A 22,501-nucleotide genomic window follows, 5' to 3' on the forward strand; every position below is an offset into this window, starting at 1 on the left:
TATTTATGAACATTTGGAGAGGCATAATATGATTAATATGGTCATAATATGATCATGATTATGATATGACACCATTAATATAGTATTAATGGTGAGACTCTTGGCAGCTTGGAGGATCAGAGGGATCTTGGGGTCTGAGTCCATAGGACAGTCAAAGTTGCTGCGCAGGTTAACTCTGTGGTTAAAAAGGCATACGGTGCATTGGCCTTCATCAATCACGAGATTGAGGTTAAGAGCCGAGAGGTAATGTTGCAGCTATATAGCACCCTGGACAGACCCCATTTGGAGTACTGTGCTCAGTTCTGGTCACCTCACTACAGGAAGGATGTGGAAACCATAGAAAGGGTGCAGAGGAGACTTACAAGGAAGTTGCCTGGATTGGGGAGCGCGCCTTATGAGAATAGGTTGAGTGAACTTGGCCTTTTCTCCTTGGAGCGGTGGAGGATGAGAAGTGACCTGATAGAGGTGTATAAGATGATGAGAGATCATGTGGATGGTCAAAGGCTTTTTCCCAGGGCTGAAATGGCTATCATGAGAGGGCACAGTTTTAAGGTGCTTGTAAGTAAGTACAGAGGAGATGTCAGGGTTAAGTTTTTTTATGCAGAGAGTGGTGAGTGCGTGGAATGGGCTGCCAGCGATGGTGGTGGAGACTGATGCAATAGGGTCTTTCAAGAGATTCCTGGATAGGTACATGGAGCTTAGAAAAATAGAGGGCTATGGGTAATTTCTAAAGTAAGTATGTCTGGCACAGCATTGTGGGCCGAAGGGACTGTATTGTGCTGTAGGTTTTCTATGTTTCTATGTTTTACACAGAGATTCCACTAATTCTGGACCAAGTTAACAAAAATGAAAACTTTTAAACTACTTTTATAATTTGCTTGTACCACTTTGCTATTACTCAATAATATTGTACTAATTTTTGTGAAATTGCTTATACAAGCTGTCATTGTACCAGCCTGATAATACTCATAATCACAGTTGGTTTCTCATTGTATTATGCACAAGATTAACTATATTTCATGTTCACTTGCCAGCTTAGTTGTGGTCTTGCACCATTCTTTGATGAGACTTTTGTTTGCTGCTGCTGGATCTCCCGTTGCAATATCACTTATTACAGATTTGTCCAGCTGAAATGACATAATGACTTTATAACTTTGAGGAATCAAAAAATACCCAAACATTGATTTTTGTTTGCTACTGAATATGGAATTAATGACTTTAAAGAAAAAAATATACTTGAGGAACAGGGCTTATGGGCAAGGATATTACTTATTGCTCATCTGCAGATTTCCTTGCGTATTTTCGCAGTTTTTTAATATAGGTGGAATGCTTGTGAAGGTAGTTAAGAGTTATTTTTATTGGTCTAGGACAGGAGTCAGATAGGTTAGGGATATAAGGTTTAGTCCCATTAATCACTATTAAAGTGTTTGAGCTTTGACTGAGATCCAACAGGTTTGTGCTGACTTTTACCAATATCAGCATTTGTCTCCAGTTCCTATTTTTTATCAGCATTTGTTTCCAGTTCCTATGAATTTAAAATACCATGAGCAATTTGACCTTCTGTTCCCAAAATCACCACCGGTTTCTTTTGGACGTAAAGATTATTCAGACTGAGGTTAGAGATGGAATTGGATGCACATCAGCTCTGGAAGGGTATGCAGGCCATTACTTCTTACAAAGTGACACCTACTGTAACATCATGAATTACTGTAATGCTTCACTCCCAGATGGGCTCAATGCCCTTTATGCACACACTGAAGAGGGAGAATAAAATTACTCCTGTGCAAATCCCTGTGGCATCTCGTGACCCTGTGATCACAGTCTTGGAGGCTGATGTCAGAGCATTTTTCAAGAGGGTGGACCCTTGTAAGGCATGAGGCCCTGATGGTGTACTTAGTAGAGCTCTGAAATCGCGCGCTAATCAACTAGCAGGAGCGTTGGAGGACACCTTAAATCGCTCACTGCCATAGTCGAAGGTTCCCACCTATGTCAAAAGGGCGACAATCATACCAGTGCCCAAGAAGAGCAGGGTGAGCTGTCCCAGTTGCACTCATATCTACTGTGACGTAATGCTTTGAGAGGTTGGTCATGGCTAGAATCAACTCATTGCCTGAATAAAGATCTGAATCTGCTGCTATCTGCATATTGCCACAATAGGTTTACAGTGGATGCAAACTCACTGGTTCTCCACTTGACTTGGATCACCAAAACGACAGCAATACCTACGTCAGGGAGCTGTTTACTGATTATGGTTCAACATTCCACACAATTGTACCCTCAGTTCTCATCAACAAGCTCCAAAACCTGGGCTTCTGTACCTCTCTCTGCGACAGGATCCTTGATGTCATCACTGGGAGACCACATTCTCTGCAGATCAGAAATAACACCTCCTTGCTGACAATCAACTCTGGCGTAGCTCCAGGATACGTGCTTAGCCCATTGCTCTACTCTCTCTACACCTACAATTGTGTGGCTAAGCACAACTCAAATGCCATCTATAAATTGGGCGACAACACAATTATAGTTAGCAGAATTTCAGATGGTGAAGAGGAGGCATACAGGTGTGATTTAGAGCAACTGGTTGAGTGGTGTCACAGCAATAACCTTGCACTCAACATCAGTAAGACCAAGGAATTGATTGTGGACTTCAGGAAGGGAACAAACATCAGTCCTCAATGGGGAATCCGAAGTGGAAAGGGTGAGCAGTTTCAAGTTCCTGGGTGTCAGCATCTCTGAGGATCTATCCTGGGCCAAACAACTTTTGCAATTACAAAGAAGGCATGACAGGAGCTATATTTCATTAGGAGCCTGAGGAGAATTGGGATGTCACCAAGGAACTGGCCAATTTCTACAGATGCACCGTGGAAAATATTCGAACTGGTTGCATCACTATCCGGTACGGAGGAGCCACTGCACAGGAGCAGGAGAGATCTCTGCCAGCTCCATCCTCCACAGCATCCAGTACAGATGATGCCTCAAAAACACCAGTATCCATCATTAAGGATTCCCATCACCTAGAACATGCCCTCCTCTCATTACTACCATCAGGCAAGAGATACAGGAGCCTGAAGACATGCAGTCAATATTTCAGGAACAACTTCTTCCCCTCTGCCATCAGATTTCTGAATGAACAATGAGCTCATGGACACTACCTCAGTATTTTTTCTGGTGAACGCAGCAGGCCAGGCAGCATCTCTAGGAAGAGGTTCAGTCGACGTTTCGGACCGAGACCCTTCGTCAGGACTAACTGAAGGAAGAGCTAGTAAGAGATTTGAAAGTGGGAGGGGGAGGGGGAGATCCGAAATGATAGGAGAAGACAGGAGGGGGAGGGATGGAGCCAAGAGCTGGACAGGTGATTGGCAAAAGGGATATGAGAGGATCGTGGGACAGGAGGCCCAGGGAGAAGGAAAAGGGGGAGGGAGGAAAAAACCCAGAGGATGGGCAAGGGGTATAGTCTGAGGGACAGAGGGAGAAAAAGGAGAGAAAGAGAAAGAATGTGTGTATAAAAATAAATAACGGATGGGGTACGAGCGGGAGGTGGGGCATTAGCAGAAGTTAGAGAAGTCGATGTTCATGCCATCAGGTTGGAGGCTACCCAGACGGAATATAAGGTGTTGTTCCTCCAACCTGAGTGTGGCTTCATCTTTACAGTAGAGGAGGCCGTGGATAGACATATCAGAATGGGAATGGGATGTGGAATTAAAATGTGTGGCATCTGCTCTCACTCCATCCTCCTGTCACCCCACTAGGAATAGGGTTCCCCTGGTCCTCACCTTACCACCCCACTAGCCTCCAGGTCCAACATATTATTCTCAGTAACTTCTGCCATCACCAACGGGATCCCACCACTAAGCACATCCTTCCCTTCCCCCCCCTCTGCTTTCTGCAGGGATTGCTCCCTACGCGACTCCCTTGTCCATTCGTCCCCCCCATCCCTCCCCACTGATCTCCCTCCTGGCACTTATCCTTGTAAGCGGAACAAGTGCTACACATACCCTTACACTTCCTCCCTTACCACCATTCAGGGCCCCAGACAGTCCTTCCAGGTGAGGTGACACTTCACCTTTGAGTCGGCTGGGGTGATATACTGCGTCCGGTGCTCCCGATGTGGCCTTCTATATATTGGCGAGACCCGACGCAGACTGGGAGATTGTTTTGCTGAACACCTACGCTCTGTCCGCCAGAGAAAGCAGGATCTCCCAGTCACACATTTCAATTCCACATCCCATTCCCATTCTGACATGTCTATCCACGGCCTCCTCTACTGTAAAGATAAAGCCACACTCAGGTTGGAGGAACAACACCTTATATTCCCTCTGGGTAGCCTCCAACCTGATGGCATGAACATTGACTTCTCTAACTTCTGCTAATGCCTCCACCTCCCCCTCGTACCCCATCCGTTATTTATTTATATACACACATTCTTTCTCTCACTGTCCTTTTTCTCCCTCTGTCCCTCAGACTATACCCCTTGCCCAACCTCTGGGTCTTTCCCCCCTCCCTCTTTTCCTTCTCCCCGGGCCTCCTGTCCCCTGATCCTCTTATATCCTCTTTGCCAATCACCTGTCCAGCTCTTGGCTCCATCCCTCCCCCTCCTGTCTTCTCCTACCATTTTGGATCTCTCCTTACCCCCCCCCCCACTTTCAAATCTCTTACTAACTCTTCCTTCAGTTAGTCCTGACGAAGGGTCTCGGCCTGAAACATCAACTGTACCTCTTCCTAGAGATGCTGCCTGGCCTGCTGCGTTCACCAGCAACTTTGATGTGTGTTGCTTGAATTTCCAGCATCTGCAGAATTCCTCGTGTTCAGTATTTTTTCCTCTCTTTTTACACTACTTATTTAATTTTCTTTTTTATATATACCTTTTATTGTAATTTATGGTTTCTATTATTACACTTTGCAATGTTCTGCTCCCGCAAAACAATAAATTTCACGACAGATGCCAGTGATATTAAACCTGATTCTGATTCTGGAGTAGTGAAAAAAGAAACACCAATTTCCTCACTGATCATTAACACAGGTGTACCTCAGGGCTGCTTGCTTAGACCCTGCTCTCCTCTCTCTATATCCATGACAGTGAATCTAAGTATAGCTCCAATGCCATCTACAAATTCACTGATGACACCACTGTTGATGACAGAATCATAAATGGTGACAAGGAGGCTTGCAAGAGTGAGACAGGTCAGCTGATTGAGCGGTGTTGTTACAACAACCTTACATTCAACGTCGACTAAACCAAGGAACTGTTTGTGGATATTAGGAAGGGGAAGTCAGGTGAATACCCCTCCTTGAGAGGTCTTTGATAGAAAGAATGAGCAACTTCAAATTCCTGGCTGTCAACATCTTGGAGGACCTATCCCGGACCCAGCACAAAGATGTAACCAAGAATAAGGCATGAATTAGTCTCTACTTTCTTAGCAATTTGTTATATCATCAAAAACTCTAACAAACTTCGACAGGTATACAATGGAAACCATTTTGACAGGTATAAATCAAAGCCTGGCATGGAAACACCGATGCACAGGGAGAAATGAGTACAAAGTAGTGGACTCTGCCAATTCCATCATGGTTACACCTCCTCCCACCAAGATGAAGAGGTGATGTCTCAGGAAGACAACATCCATCATTAAGTGCCACTATCATCTGGACCATGCCCTTTTCTCAATGTTGCCAAAGGGCAGGAGGTGCAGGAGCCTGAAGACCCAAACATAAGATTCAACAACAGCTTCTTCCTCATTGCTGTCAGGGTCTTTTACTGACCATAGACCCGTAGAACATTACAGCACAGAAAAGGCCTTTTGGCCCTTCCTGGCTGTGCCAAACCATTTTCCTGCCTAGTCCCACTGACCTGCACCTGGACCATGTCCCTCCATACATCTCTCATCCATGTACCTGTCCAAGTTTTTCTTAAATGTTAAAAGTGAGCCCGCACCTACCACTTCACTTGGCAGCTCATTCCACACTCCCACCACTCTCTGTCTGAAGAAGCCCCCCCCTACTGTTCCCTTTAAACTTTTCCCCCTTTAACCTTAACCCATGTCCTCTGTTTTTTTTCTCCCCTAGCCTCAGTGGAAAAAGCTTGCTTGCATTCACTCTATCTATACCCATCATAATTTTATATACCTCTATCAAATCTCCCCTCATTCTTCTACGCTCCAGGGAATAAAGTCCTAACCTATTCAACCTTTCTCTGTAACTCAGTTTCTCAAGTCCCGGCAACATCCTTGTAAACCTCCTCAGCACTCTTTCAACCTTACTAATATCCTTCCTGTAATTTGGTGACCAAAACTGCGCACAATACTCCAAATTCGGCCTCACCAGTGCCTTATACAACCTCATCATAACATTCCAACTCTTAAACTCAGTACTTTGATTTATAAAGGCCAATGTACCAAAAACTCTCTTTATGACCCTATCTACCTGTGACACCACTTTTAGGGAATTTTGTATCTGTATTCCCAGATCCCTCTATTCTACTGCACTCCTCAGTGCCCTACCATTTACCTTGTGTGTTCTACCTTGGTTTGTCCTTCCAAAGTGCAATACCTCACACTTGTCTGTATTAAACTCCATCTGCCACTATCCATTATACCTCCAATCTTTGCATCATCAGCAAATTTGCTGATCCAATTTACCACATTATCATCCAGGTCATGGATATAGATGACAAATAACAATGGACCCAGCAGTGATCCCTGTGGCACACCACTAGTCACAGGCCTCCACTCAGAGAAGCAATCCTCCACTACCACTCTCTGGCTTCTTCCATTGAGTCAATGTCTAATCCAATTTACTACCTTTCCATGTATACCTAGCGACTGAATCTTCCAAACTAACCTCCCATGCTGGACCTTGTCAAAGGCCTTACTGAAGTCCATGTGGACAACATCCACTGCCTTCCCTTCATCCACTTTCCCGGTAACCTCCTCAAAAAACTCTAATAGATTGGTTAAACATGACCTGCCATGCACAAACCCATGTTGGCTCTCCCTAATAAGTCCCTGTCTATCCAAATACTTGTAGATCCTATCTCTCAGTATTCCTTCCAATAATTTACCTACTACCGACGTCAAATTTACTAGCTTATAATTTCCCGGATTACTTTTAGAGCCTTTTTTAAACAACAGAACAACATGAGCTTTCCTCCAATCCTCCAGCACCTCACCCGTAGATACCAACATTTTAAATATATCTGCCAGGGCCCCTGCAATTTCAACACTAGTCTCCTTCAAGGTCCGAGGGAATACCCTGTCAGGTCCTGGGGATTTATCTACTCTGATTTACCTCAAGATAGCAAGCTCCTCCTCCTCCTCAATCGGTATAGGTTCCATGACCTCACTACTTGTTTCCCTTATTTCCATTGACTCCATGCCAGTTTCCTTGGTAAATACAGATGCAAAAAAACCATTTAAGATCTCCCCCATTTCTTTTGGTTCTATACATAGCCAACCACTCTGAGCTTCAAGAGGACCAATTTTATCCCTTACTACCCTTTTGCTCTTAATATATCTGTAGAATCTCTTTGGATTATCCTTCACCTTGACTTCCAAAGCAAACTCATGTCTTCTTTTAGCCCTCCTGATCTCTCTCTTAAGTATTTTTTGCACTTTTTATACTCAAGCACCTTATTTGCTCCCTGTTTCCTATACATGTCATACATCTCTCTCTTCTTCTTTATCAGAGTTCCAATATCTCTTGAGAACAAAGGTTCCTTATTCTTATTCACTTTGCCTTTAATCTTGACAGGAACTTACAAACTCTGCACTCTCAAAATTTCTCCTTTGAAGGCCTTCCACTTACCAATCACATCTTTGCTAGAGAACAACCTGTCCCATCCACGCTTTTTAGATCCTTTCTCATTTCTTCAAATTTGGCCTTCTTCCAGTTCAGAACCTCAACCCTAGGAGCAGATCTATCTTTATCCATGATCAAGATGAAACTAATGGTGTTATGATCACTGGAACCAAAGTGTTCCCCTACACACACTTTTGTCACCTGTCCTAAGTCATTTCCTAATAGATCTAATATTGCATCCTCTCTAGTTGGTACCTCTATATATTGATTTTGAAAACTTTCCTGAACACATTTTACAAACTCTAACCCATCTAGACCCCTAACAGTATGGGAATCTCAAACAGTATGGGGAAAATTAAAATCCCCCACTATCACAACTCTGTTTCCTGCAGTTGTATGCAATATCTCTGCAGATTTGCTCCTCCAATTCTCGCTGACTATTGGGTGGTCTATAATACAACCCCATTAATGTGGTCATACCTTTCCTGTTTCTCAGCTCCAACCATGTGGCATCTGTAGACAAGCCCTCTAATCTGTCCTGCCTGAACTCTGCTGTAACATTTTCCCTGACTAGCAATGCCAACCCCCTCCCCACCCTTCATTCCTCTGCCTCTATCACGTCTGAAACCCTGGAACATTAAGCTGCCAGTCCTGCCCCTCCTGTAGCCAAGTATCACTAATGGCTATAATGTCGTAATTCCATGTGTCAATTCACGCCCTCAGCTCATCAGCCTTCCCCACAATACTCCTAGCATTGAAACAGACACACATCAGAATGTTATTACCACCACACACAACCCTTCTATTTGGAACACTATAACATTTTTTATATTTCTTTACTTTCTCTCAACTTACATCAATGTTGTTATGTTTATTTTGTTTATTTCATTGTGTAAAGTATGTATAATTTATATTAGTTTAAGTTGATATTATAAAGTACTTGTGTTTATAAAGAACTGTGCTGCTGCTGTGGAAAGCTAATTTCCATGGCATTTATACCACATTACTATACCCATTACTATAAACAACAGGACCTTTGGCAAACACGAGGAAATCTGCAGATGCTGGAATTTCAAGCAACACACATAAAAGTTGCTGGTGAACACAGCAGGCCAGGCAGCATCTTTAGAAAGAGGTACAGTCGACGTTTCAGGCCGAGATCCTTCGTCAGGACCTTTGGCAAGCAAGATTCAACATGGAGCTACAAAAAAAATACAAGGTGAGATGGCCCAAGGTTTAGCATTGGTTTTGAGGTGTGCCTAATGGGAGAAGTGTACATTATGAAAAGAGAAGCTTTGGGACTGTTTAAAAAATAACTATTACAACTACTATATCGAACTCTTCACCATAAACTCCACAGATTTCTTTCAAAATGTAGACAAGTGATAAAGAAGAAAAACTACTTTTTTAAAAACAAGACCGCACTCCATATTTCACAGTGAAGGTTAACAGGACTTGCTTTCTGCTTGTTACAGTATGGACAACTGTAATAGCAGCAGTGAATTGATTGTGGTTGGAAACACACCAACAATGCTGAAAAATGTGTGCTGCTTAAAAGATATAATTAAATCCTGGAAGAACAAAGCCCAACTGTGCAACAAATGGTCTTTGTATTTCTTCCAGGGAGCAACATAGAAAGAAACTATTTGCCCTATCATGTCCATGCCAAAAGAATGATTCCATTGGTCCCATTATCCAGACCCCTCCTTCTTTCCCTCAGACCAGCAACTTACCCCTTCTCATATGCCCACCCATTTCCCTTTGATTCTTTTTGCCATTTTTCTACAGTAAGGGGTAAAACACAGTATGTTTTTGGGACATGGGTTTTGGGACATCTAGTAACTGAGAGAATGTGCAAACACTCTGTCGATAGTACCCAAGGTCAGGATCGCACCCAGCTCAGTGGCGCTGTGAGACAGCACTAACTGCTTGCATTCAGACTGCTGGTTCACAACTCCAGGGAGCTGGCATCGATCCTGCCTTTGCCTGTGTCTGTTGCATTGCGTGTTCCTATGTGGATTTCTGCTGGGGGCTTTAGTTTATTTCCTACATCCCAAAGATGTGCCGATAATTGGCTTCCGTGAATTATTCCTTGGTGTAAATAGGTGGCAACAGGGAACAAAGAGGAATCAATGAAGATGCAAGAGGGAAAAAGTTGTCGGGCTACAGGGGGTGAAGGAGGTGGGGTATTGGGACTGAGGTGATTTTTCTTCTCAGAGTTGACATGGATCATTCACTTAAATGGCTCCTTTCTGTGTAAAAGTAATAACTCTTAGCTTCCCTCCATAGTATGTAAGATGTGTAACTATCCTGACTACTTGAAATAGAATTCAGAGTTAGTAGCTCAGAAAGGACGCTGGAATATGTTTAGTATGTTCACCAATGTAGAAATATTCTTCATTTACCTCCAAAATATATAGTACACATTTTCTTTCACTGGGTTAAATACACAGCAACCTCTATTCCTCCTTCAATAAACAAGGCACTTCTCATAGAGCTACCTTTTGATATGTGTACTTTTAACATGTTCACACTGTTCCTTTGGGCCAACAATTTAATGAGCACAGTGCTATGAGGCAGATCAAAAAGTGTCCCTTTTGTTTTCACTGATTACACATCTTTCTTTAAAACCTCAAATGGGAAGTATGTCACCAATCCAGCTCTGTAAATTGACCATATAAACGTATTAATAAAAGGTCAGTTTAAAGTCTTATCCAAAAATGGTATTAACATCTGCACAAGCTCCTCTCAGTAACACACTGCAAAGTCTGAACAATAAAATGCCCAAGGCCCTAAAACAGAGCTGGAAACTATGGACTTTAAAGTTGCATGCTACCACTGACCCTTGGAGTGATCTTAATTACCTTAACGGTAGAAGGAATTATAATTCAAGCCCGATGTCTTACTACAAGTTATTGTTGGCTCTCATTAATATGTTTGATTAAATTCACTTGGGCAATAACTATCTTACAGCTGTTGAGTGAACTTTGGTTGGAGCACAAATATATGTAGAGGTAGCAATAATGAGGTTTTAGATGAGTGGATATTGATGAGGTATCCACCCAGCAACAACAATAGTACTCTAACATGACAAGGTGCCGAAAAGCTCAATCAGACTAAGGGCTGACTTATACTTCTGCTAGCCTCTACGCCGTAGCCTACGCAAGTGGCCTACGCCATTGTGAGTATTTATACTTGTATGTTGGTGTGTCTGCATCGCTCTGCAATTCACCACCAAAATGCTAGTTGGCGGTGGGGTTTCTATGCCACTGTGTTGCGTTTCTTTGTGTACTGCAAACAATGGTGACTGAAACTGAGCGCATCATGTTGGAGTTGGAGCTAATAAATGTTGAACAAGAGTTACTTTTATTGAAATTACTGCAATGCAGAAAAGAGAGAAGACGTCAGAGGAGATGGTGTGTATGACCATTGAATGGATCGAGACAGAAAGAGAGTGAATTTTCTGTGCTTGTTCGGCCACTGAGAGACATGGACGAGGAAATGCATTTCAAATATTCTTGGATGTCGGCAGGTAAATTTGATGGTTTTATGAGAAGAAGCAACCGGAAATGCGTAGGAGGAAATGTGATGCTACCAAGTGGACCAATCACAGTTGTTGCGCTCTGCGTTGCCGCGACGCGTAGTTACATTTTTGGGGAGGCGCGCGTGAGGCTATGGTGTAGGGTACACGGCTACGCCGTACCTACGGCGTAGATTTGACACAGAAGTATAAATTGGCCTTAACAGATAGTCAACACTTTGTCCCCATTGTACCAGCTAGGCATGCTGCATGTACAGCCTGTCCTATTGATTAGTGGTTCAATACTAATAGCTTACCTGTACAATAAGCTTTGTGAGAGGATCAGTAATAACTTTTAACAGATCTGGAGCGTCTTCACCACTCTTGATATCAAATGACTTGACAATAGCACCAGTGAGATGGTATAGATAGCCAGAAGCTGCTTCGATTGGCAGCAGGATTAGCACTGAGAGCCAATTAAAGAAATCATGTACAGTTGCACCTGCAAAGGCCCTGGGAAGAAAGCTGACATAGTTAGCATATCCATAATCTTAATCATGCACATGAGTTTCATGATCAGCCACATCCTTTTGGTAAGCCCTGACAAAAGCAGCCCACAAATTTAGATAAATTTACAAGAGATGCAATTAAAATTCCCATGTCAGCTCTACTCCATCACCTCAATGTCCTCTTCCCAACAACCTATATGAAAATAAACATGAATCTGTTTCCATTAGGTTTTCAGGGAGTATTCTCTGGATCATAGCATCATGCATTTTTCCCACAAGTTACTTCTAGTTTTCTTGTCAAGTATCTTAAACCCTGTCCCCCAGTTACCAATCCTACCAAGGGAAACAGTTCCTGCTATTTTATTCATTGAAACCATTTATAGTTTGAACAACCACCATCATGTCTTTGCTGAAAGGAGAACTCCAACTTCTTTGCAGAAGTTATTCCATCCTTGGCTTCATCCTGGTAATTCTCCACTGCAGTCTGGCTCAGTATTTAGCAACCTTCTCAGCTTGTCCAGCCACAGTCCAAAGCTCAGGTATATCTCAGGCCTCCTTTACAAATAAGCCATTTAGTTTCCACTTTTTCTTTTCCTTTTTTCAAAATAATCACTTCATATTTCTCTATGTAAATTTCACTTCCCCATTTTTACTGGTTTGTTCAGATCCTATACACTTAAAAAATCACTGAAACTTTCCTTTCTGCCCCAGTATAAAACAAAATAAACATAACACCCATAGTCAACTGCTTGAGAAAACAGAACTTAAAATTTCCCCTAATAACCTTTGCTCAGTCAATGTTGGCCTGGGATTTAAAAGAAGGAGTTCAAACGAGGATCAGCTACCTTCTGAATTCATTTCGGTCACCAGACTGCATTAAGGCCACAATGGTGTTGGTCACTGAGGTACCGATGTTGGTTCCCATTATCACTGGGATGGCTGATCGCACTCCTAACACTGAAATGAAAAAGAGATAAATAGGGTAAGTAAAAGAAAGGAGTCACTGTAGCACCTCCTAAAACTCCAGACTGGTGTGGTGGATTTAGAACATTGGGTACTTACAGCCTGAGGACACCATGCTGACTACTATAGAAGACGAGGTGCTTGAGCTTTGAACTAGGACCGTGACCAAGATACCAATCACCAGGCCAGCAACAGGGTTTGCCAGGACCACGTTATCTTTGAAAATATCTCCAGCGGCTTTACCTGAGGAACAGAGTACATTAAGGGGCTTTAAGCGAAAAAGAATGCAGCATGTTCTCCAAGCAGTGGCCTCCCTTCACACACCTTCCCAAATGCGTTAGAGAAAATGAACCTTTCAGCGCCGTTTGTACAAGTGACCAATGCCCCGTTTGCACGGAGATCGCAAAATCAGGGGTGGCGGACCGTTTCCTTCCTACCCTGCAAAGCAAACGACGTTGTCCACACCCCCTCCCCGCCTTTTACTAGCCATCTTCACCCTTCGTCAAGGCTCCATAGATGGCCAAAAATGTACAGAGCCCCCAAGAATCTCAAATAACCTGCTAGAGGCGCTCACGCGTGCTGCTGGAGGAATCGGGCGGATTAGAGAGTATCCACGGAGGGAAATGGCCAGTCAACGTTTCGGCTCCAGCCTCTTCATCAGGACGGTGGACCCGAAATTTCAACTGACCATTTAGCCCCACAGATGCTGCCTGACCCGCCGAATTTCTCACAGGGATTCCCAACCTTTCTTTATGCCAAGGACCAATACCATTAAGCAAGGGTCCGGGGACCCCAGATTGGGAACCCCTGCGTCCAGCACCTTGAACGTTGCCCCAGCTTCCAACAACTGCAACCTTTTCTGTCTCCTACTGGAGGAACTCCGCGATTCCACTGTCCCAAATTCCAGCACCTGCCGACCTCTGTGACCCCGTAACGCTCACCTCCAACCAGCTGGAAAGCCGAGCTGAGAATGTCCAGCGAACAGACGAAGAGGTAGAGAAATCCAATAAGTGAGAGGATTTTCAACACCGCGATCAGTACTCGAAACACCTTCTTCTTGGGGCTGAGTTCTGCCAACAAGAAGTATTATTTAAAGGGGTTGACCATTCAGGGAACAAGGGCGCGAAGCTGGAGATGCCTGCGCATTGGAGTAAAGTACCTGACCACTTGGCGCCGGTATCTTCGAGGCTAGGGAGTGCCCAGGGATCCTCGGGCTCATCCTCCACCAGGGCGATGGTGGAATAAGTGGGAAGCAACACCGGTCCGTTGGAGGCCCCTGAAAGAACAATTATTGAAGAGAGTGAAATCGGGGCCGTATTCAACCAGGAGCGGTGACAACCAGAAGAGCTGAAGCGCGAACACTGCTGACGGAGACACGACTCACCGTTCATTCTCGACTTGGAGTCATCGCCGTGGTCAGAGGTTCCTGAACTGCACTGCGAGCCCTCCGCTTCAGTCCGTGGGGCCATGGTCATCTGCAAGGAGCAGCATTTAAATGTTCAGTTTGTTTCGGGACAGATCAACTGGAAGTTGGCATGAGCCAGATTTTCCCTTCCGTTCCTGCATTTTCTATCAGCTAATCCCTCGACCAGAGTTGACGTGGAGGTCCATAGTTTTCGTGAACACTGAATACATTATTTGGAAAGACTACATTTATTTAAAAAAACAAGAAGAGTGAACGACAAAAACAGAAGGAAATTAAACACGCTTTAATAGGTTAATAACAAAACAAACATTTAAAATTAACCCCTAAACAAACAATAAAAGCTATTTGCAATCAATAAATAATAGATGATTCACTGCCGTGTGCTGTTTAAATCGTCTGCTCACCTATTCCAGCAGGTGGCAAATTAAAGAAAATCCGTCAGTGTTGACTACGAGAGATTCACTTCGCATTTCCAGCACTGTTTATATACAAAATACGAGGGAGCTAACTGAATGACAGGGAGTCATGTGACGTACTCCCTGGAAGTTACCTTACCGACCCTTTGTAATATTTAACCCAACCAGCAAACCCGAAATATAGCAACTATATTGCTTTAGAGATAGCGCTAGATCAGCTAACGCTTAAATTCCTCAAGCTCTTCATGATAAGTATAACTTATTAACAAAAATATTGATTTATTCTCAGTTTCACAACCAGATAAATGATTTGCCCGCCTGTTGGATGTCAATCCAAAGTTAAAACTTGCATAGGTTATCAGTATTTTAGAGCTAGAACAACAGAGTTAGGGCACAAAGGTGATTTGTTCACGTTCTGTCCACGATTGCCTAAAAAAGATAATCTCACTTTCCATCCCTTCTGATCCCTGTAAATTATCATACAGCAAGTTCTCATCCACGTTCTTTTCAAATGCTCTAGTTTCCTGCCTCCAGCAACCTTTCTTGCGGTGAGTTCCAGACCCACAACATTCTCCAGGTGAAAAATTCTTAAACAACCTGCTCTCTGATCCTTGTTTCAATTAATCTATCTCCCTTGCATATTGAGCTGTCTACTAAGGTCTACTAATATATGCTGCAGGTATCGGATCAGACCAGTCTTCCAGAAGTGAATTCAAAGAAGGAATCTGCCACAGGTGGTGGCCTTGACTGTGTTCTTAGATCCTGCACAGTTTAGTTGCCGGAGGTATTTGTATATCTTTTTAGCCTCTGCCAGATTGAATCTAAGGTTCCCACTGGCTTTAAGAAGACCACTATCATCTCTGTACCTAAGAAAAACAAAGTAATGTGCCTTAATAACTACTGTCCAGTGACTCTGACATCATCAAGAGGCTGGTTATAGCACACATTAGCTCCAGCTTCGCTGTCCAACTCAAACACTGCCATTTGCCTACCTCTGAAAGAGGTCCACAGAGTACGTCATCTCCCTGGCCCTACCCTCATCTCTGGAGCATTTGGACAGTAAAGTCACCTTGGTTAGACTATTGATTATTTACTACAGCTCCACCCTCAATAATATAATTTCAAGCAAACTCATCTCCAAACCCCTAGACCTGGGACTGAATGATATAACTGGATCCTTGACTTCCAGACTAACAACCTGCAACCAGTAAAAACAGGCAGCAAAACCTTCACCACAATTATCCTCCACACCGGTGCCCCACAAAGTTGCGTCCTCAGCCCCCTACTCTACTTCCTGTACACTCTTGAATGTGTGGCTGGATTCTGCTCTAACTCCATCTATAAGTTTGCTTGTGACACCAATGTATTGGCTTAAATCTCAAATAATGTTAAGTTGGAGTACAGGAAGGACATAGAGAGCCTAGTGGCATGGTGCCATGACAATGTTGCCCTCAATTTCAACAAAACAAAAAAACTGGTCATTGACTTCAGTGGGGTGGTGCACACATTCCTATTTATTATCAAAGGCGTAGAGGACAAGAGTGATTAAAGTTACAAGTTCCTAGTCCCCTTTGGCCCTCTCCAGTTTTTATTTATGCATCATAGAAAGCAACTTGTCAGGATACATCTCAGCTTTGTAAGGCAAATGGTCTACCTATGACCACAATAAACTGTAGAGAATTGTGGACACAGCTCAGCACATCATGGAAACCAGCCCTTTCTCCGTGGACTTTACATTTCTTGCAGCCTCGGTAAAGCTGATAATATAATTAAAAACTCTACCCATCTTGGATGTCCTCTCTTCTTCCCCTTCCCATTTTGCAGAAGATAAAAGCACAAATGTATCATCAGGCTCAAGGACAGCTTTGAAGGTAACTCTGTAAACGAGCCGCCAGAAGAAGCGTTTGAGGAAGGTACAATTATAACTTTAAAAGACAGTTAGACAGGTATGTGGATTGGAAAGGTTTAGAAGGCCAAATGATGACAAATGGGACAGGATGAGATATCGAGGACCACACAGCCCAGTTGGGCAGAAGGACCTCTCTCCATGCTGTATCACTCTATGTACTCCACACTCATCCTAACTTGGCTTCTTGCAATGTTAAAACATTGATTAAGTCACTCTTTAGAATGCTTTGTTCCAAAGTACCAATCCCATCCTAACTAATCTCACTCCAGCCCTAATAATATGATTGTAAATCTCATCAGCAGACTCTCTCATGTTATTATATCCTTCCTGTAATCCAATAGCCCCAATTTTAAGCAGTACTGTAGTGGTAGCTCCACTGATAATTTGTACAGTTCCAGTATGACTTCCTTAATGGTTTTGCTAGCCTTGCCAATAAAATAAATATCCTTTGTGCTTTCTTAATCACCTACTTGCCCTGCCACCTTCAAGTACATGGAGTTCAAGCTTGCTCTGGTCTTCTTCGCTTCTGTTCCCTATGATTTGTTAAGTATTTTCTCAAGTGCATTACTTCAGGTTTGTTGGAATGAATTGCACTTGCTGCTAGGCTTCTCCAATGACACTATTCTGCAGTCTACAGCATTTTTGTCCACAGTAAACTGTACAGTAATTTATTTTTGTCTGAACTGCAACATTCTTAAACATGGCTCCTACCAATTATATCCAAATCATTAACATATACAAAATGCAAGGAGCATTCCAGTCACAAAAACACCTTTTGACCATTACTCCTTGTCCCAGCCTCTAAGCTAATTGTGATCTAAATTGAGACTTTTTCCTTGAATCATATGGGCATGAGCTTTTCTGATCAATTTGCACTGTGCGAGTTTTACAACGGCCTTGCTGAAGCCCATGTAGACTTTAGGCATGACCCAGTTAATCCAGTTAGTCAGACGTAAACTTCCCTTGATTAATCTGAGGCCTCCGGTGGTCGGGGTTGACCATGAATGTTGCAAACTAGCTATCTTCATAGTCAATATGAAAGCTAGTATGGAAGCCATGGCAGTATGATATGGGGAGCACGCTGTTGCCCATGTAGCGGGCTCCTTGTCTCCATGTATCTATGAATCCAAAGGAATGGCAGACTGATACAATTTGGCACCAGCAACATCACAGGAGTTGCCAGTCAACTTTGAACTCAGCGTAGGGCTGCCTTAGAGACTCCAGCTCCAGACTTTTATTGAGGTTTAATCCTGAAACTTTCCCCATGAGTAGGTTTAGCTGCAAGACAGTGGAGGTTTGAGATCAGAGTCTTCCTTCTCCTAGATGAGCTTCCAACCATGGCTGATGAGTCCCATCTGTTTGAAAATCTATACCATTTAAAAATAATGACTTCATTATCCCTTGGAATATTTTTCAATAATTTGCCAATAACTGATATTAGGTTGACCAACCTGTAATTTCTAATTTAGCCTCCTTTCTTTTTGTTAAGTGTTGGCCCCACATTAGCAGGCCACACCTCCATCCAGTACCAAAGATCAGAAAATATTGGTCAGAACCTCTCTTTTCTTTCTCACTATTTGTAATTTTTATTCTGACCTGTTGATTTATCCACTTTTAAAACTTTAACCTCCTTATTCTTTCATTTCTGCTTGTTAATCATATTCAATAACTCACAATCCTCCTTCTCAGCACTGGTATCCCATTCTCTTGTAAAAACAGAAGCAAAGTATTCATCGAGAACTAAACCCATGTCATTCTTTCCTAATTTCCACCAAATAAATTCTGCTCCTTCCTTTGAAATTGCCCTTTCCCTTCACAGCATAGCTTTAGGCTTTTCTCTACCTTCCTTGCCAAATTTTTAAAAATGCTCTTTTTGCCTTCCTAGCTATGCCCTTTGTGTTCTTTGTAAACCTCTCAGCTTTCTGCATTTCTATAACTTTTCTAAATATTCCTGAATTGTTATTACTATCACCAACTGCCCCCTTATTGATATTCTTTCTGCCTGACCAGTTTCACTTCTTTAATCGGTTTAAAACTGCCCCTCACTTGTTGGCCTTGCTATATATTGACAGTAAAGGTTATTCGGAATGCATGTAAAACATCTGCACATTTTTCCATTGCACCATTTCTCACCCAGTATTAGCACAGTGGAAATCCCTTAGTATAAGTTGTTTATTGCTCCTGCACTTAACAGGAACTTGCCAACCTATTTGTTCTTCCCTCTCCCTCCATTGGTTGTCTGCAATACATATCTAACCACATAAATGGCCCCTTTCTGTTCTTCAGTTCAACTGAATTGGTTTGATGTTTTTGTTCACTATCTCTTGCAAATCATTCCTCTCACAGTTGTAATTATTTCATTATTAAACCATTCTCTTTGCTCCTCAAAGCTTTCTGAAGTATTGAGGAGCAACAATTCCTATAATGATATTTGTTCTGTCCTTTCAGCTTGGATACTTCTGGCTTATCTTGGTACTAGCTCCAATTTTCCTTCTCGGCAACCCTTTGAAGATTTGGTTCCATGCTGTTTAGCAGACAGATGGGTAATTGATGAGGAGGTATACTCCCTTTACTGCTAATACAGGACTTCTGTGTACTCCCAATGCATGATCTTGAGGTAAATGCCATCTTGAATGCTCCTTGTTGACTATAAGCCATCATGGGCCAAAGGTTTTCAGAGTCCGTGTGGATGTTGTACTTCTTCAAAGAAACTTTGAGCACATTATAGAATATTTTTTTCTATTTACCTGGTAATTACCTCCTATGACAGAGCTCATACTAGCATTTCTGGTTTAGGAGTCCAGTGCAAGGCATGCGAATGACATGCCCAGCTCAAAGTTGCTGCCTGGGAGTAGTTAGTGCCTCATTGCTAAGGATGTCACCCTAGGAGAGAATGCTGACATTAGTTTACTTGTCCTTCCACTGGAGGATTTTGCAGTATCAGCAATGGTGGTATTGTTCTGATGCCCTGTAACTTCTGCATATAGCAGGTCAGCAATTAATGCTATATATATATATAATTAGCTATTTTATAAAAATGTGAATTACAAAATTACAGTAAAACAAATATATATATAAAATACAGTGTGTGTGTATATATATATATATATATATATATATTTGTACTGTAATTTTGTAATTCACAGTTTTTGAAATATATATAAAATAGCTAAGCTAAATAAGAAGTGCAAACATAGAAATAAGAAAAGTAGAGCTGGTGTTCATAGGTTCAATGTCCATTCAGAAATCAGATGGCGGAGGGGAAGAAGCTGTTCCTGAATCACTGAGTGTGTGTGTGCCTATACGCTTCTGAGAACAAGTCATAATCTGGGTGATGGGGGACCTTAATGATGGATGCCGCCTTTTTGAGGCATTGCTCCTTGAAGAAGTCCTGGATACTACAAAGGGCAATGCCCATGATGGATCTGACTAAATTTACAAAATCTCTGCAGCTTACTTCGATCCTGTGCAGTAGTCCCCCAGCCCTCAGACCAGATGGTGATGCAGCCAGTTAGAATGATCTCCATGGTACATCAGTAGAAATTTGCGAGCGTTCTGGTGATATACCAAATCTCCTCAATCTCCTAACAAAATATAGCCACTGTCATGCTTTCTTTCAGCTGTAATATGTTGGGTCCAGGTTAGATCCTCAGAGATATTGACACCCAGGAACCCGAAATTGCTCAGTCTTTCCACTTCTGATCCCTCTATGAGGACTGGTGTGTGTTCCCTTGTCTTATCCTTTCTGAAGTCCACAATCAGTTCTTTGGTCCTAGTGATACTGAGTGGAAGGTTGTTGCTGTGACACAACCCTATACTCAGTTGGGAGGCACTATGGAACACTCTCCACAAATTCAAATGTCCACAGAAATTTGCCTCTATTTTATGTCTGCTTCACATTGGCATGCAACCCGGTGCTAATCCATGAAACATATTTCACTGAAGGTAAGTATCAAACAAAGCTAGGTCATTACCTAACTCTTTTCTTAATCTTTCTTACTGCAGTGTCAGACCTTACTTTCAACAAAATTCCATAAGACCTTAAGACATAGGAGCAGAATTAGCACATTTCACCCATTGAGTCTGCTGTGGCATTGCATCATGATTGATTTACTAACCCTCTCTACCCCCATTCTTCTGCCTTCTCCCTGTAACTTTTGACACCCATTTATATTTTAGTCTTCTTGAAATGAATGCTGACAGTGCATTTACCTTCCTTACCACCAACTCAACCTGCAGGTGAACCTTTGAGGAATCCTACACAAGGACTTCCAAGTCCCTTTGCACCTCTGATTTCTGTTTTCTCCTTGTTTATTAAATAGTCTATGCCTTATCTCTTCTAACAAAGTGCATGACCGTACACTTTCCGACACTGTATTCCATCTGCTACTTCTTTATCCAGTCTCCTAATCTGTTTAAGTCCTTCTCCGGACTCTCTGCTTCCTCAACACCCTGTCTCCCTCCATATATCTTTGTATCATCCCTCCGCAAAATGGCCACAAAGCCATCAATTTCATCGTGCAGATCATTGACATATAACATATTAAGAAGTGGTTCCAAAACTGCCCCCTGTGGAACACCACTAGGCACCAGCAGCCAAACAGAAAGTACCCACTTTATTCTCAATCTCTGCCTCCTGCCAGTTATCCAATTTTCTATCCATGCTAATTTCTTTCCTGTAATACTATGGGCTCTTATCTTGTTTAGTAGCTCAGGTGCACCACCTTGTCAAAGGCCTTTTGGAAGTACGAGTAAACATCTTCCACTGATTCTCTTGTGAGTTGAGCTAGTCCTTAGAACAAATGGGAAACTGTTTAATCTATTGGGACCACAGTACATTTCTTAACCTAAGTCAATTGTTTTCCCTCAGTGCTCTGGCATCTTCCCAATACCAAAAGTTGTTGGGCTACTATAGAGCAAGTGACTGTTTAGTGTAGGTTAACAAAAATGAAACAAAATAAAAGGGGGAAGTTGGTGGGCACGCTTAAGTGAAGGAGCACAAGGAAACAAAGACAGCAGGATTGTTCTCTTGGGCACCTGCATGGACTCAGTGAACCTAACAACTTCACTCCACATAATTTTTAAGATTAAACCATGACCCCAAGTTGTCCACTCTTCTTCTTTCTCAACACCACTTCAAAATATTCCATCATTACTGCAATCCTTGTGCTAGCTATGAAGGAGGTAAACACATGACTCCTACAGTTGCAGAAATATCTGATTACCTTTATTAACATCGATTTTTATTCTGTCATGACTTGCCTGCCCTTCCTTCATGTTGGCACTGGAAGTGTAGCAACATTTGCGGGCTGCCCAACACGTCTCGCTAACTTGATTTGACATAAACAACACATTTCACAATATGTTTTGATGCTTCGATGTATACGTGACAAATAAAGCTTTATCGTTTCTCATATCTAGAAACATCAACAGTGTCATGGACTTGGCACTGACACCATTCATTAGATACACTTAACAGTATTTAGAGATAACACCACTTTCAGAGAAAGACGCTGTTAGGATTCTCCTGCTTTCCCTGTCTGTTCCTCCAGCCAATCTAATGCCTCCCTGTCTACATATCACTGAGTTATGATGTAACCACCTTCTAAACTAGTCTATCCACGTCGTTCTCAGCCTTATCAATGTGGCACAGTGATGCCAGCTGCTGTTTAAACTCCAAAGTGCTGAGCTCCTCAGCTGACGGCATCCAGAAACACAGAAGGATGCAGCACTGAAGGAGACCATTTGGTACATTGTGTCGACACTGACCAATCCCATTTCCCAGCTGTTGTTTACAGCCTTGCAGGTTATGGCACTTTAATGGCTCATCCAAGTATTTTTTTTGAAAACTGGTTAATGTGTAAGCTTTCAACACCCTTTCAGACAGTAAGGTTCAGACTCAACAATCCTCTCTGAGTAAAAACATTTATTCTCGATCCTCCTCTAATCCCTCTACTGATTAAT

At 42.5% G+C, this 22,501-nt stretch overlaps 1 protein-coding gene across 1 annotated transcript in view; it reads right to left on the bottom strand.

The window, feature by feature from the left end:
• The window catches only part of LOC140194624 (sodium-dependent phosphate transport protein 2B-like), a 145,499-nt gene that overhangs the window by 6,866 nt on the left and 116,132 nt on the right, over positions 1-22,501 (bottom strand). Inside the window, exons 3-9 of the mRNA XM_072251869.1 lie at positions 14,171-14,261; positions 13,946-14,062; positions 13,728-13,856; positions 12,886-13,029; positions 12,669-12,780; positions 11,632-11,827; positions 1,032-1,127 (exon numbers count right to left, since the gene is read on the bottom strand). Of these exons, the coding sequence (XP_072107970.1) occupies positions 1,032-1,127; positions 11,632-11,827; positions 12,669-12,780; positions 12,886-13,029; positions 13,728-13,856; positions 13,946-14,062; positions 14,171-14,261 (885 nt within the window). The remainder of the gene's footprint in view (positions 1-1,031; positions 1,128-11,631; positions 11,828-12,668; positions 12,781-12,885; positions 13,030-13,727; positions 13,857-13,945; positions 14,063-14,170; positions 14,262-22,501) is intronic.

The sequence above is a fragment of the Mobula birostris genome, chromosome 3, assembly GCF_030028105.1.
Source record: "Mobula birostris isolate sMobBir1 chromosome 3, sMobBir1.hap1, whole genome shotgun sequence".
NCBI classification, from domain to species: Eukaryota; Metazoa; Chordata; class Chondrichthyes; order Myliobatiformes; family Myliobatidae; genus Mobula; species Mobula birostris.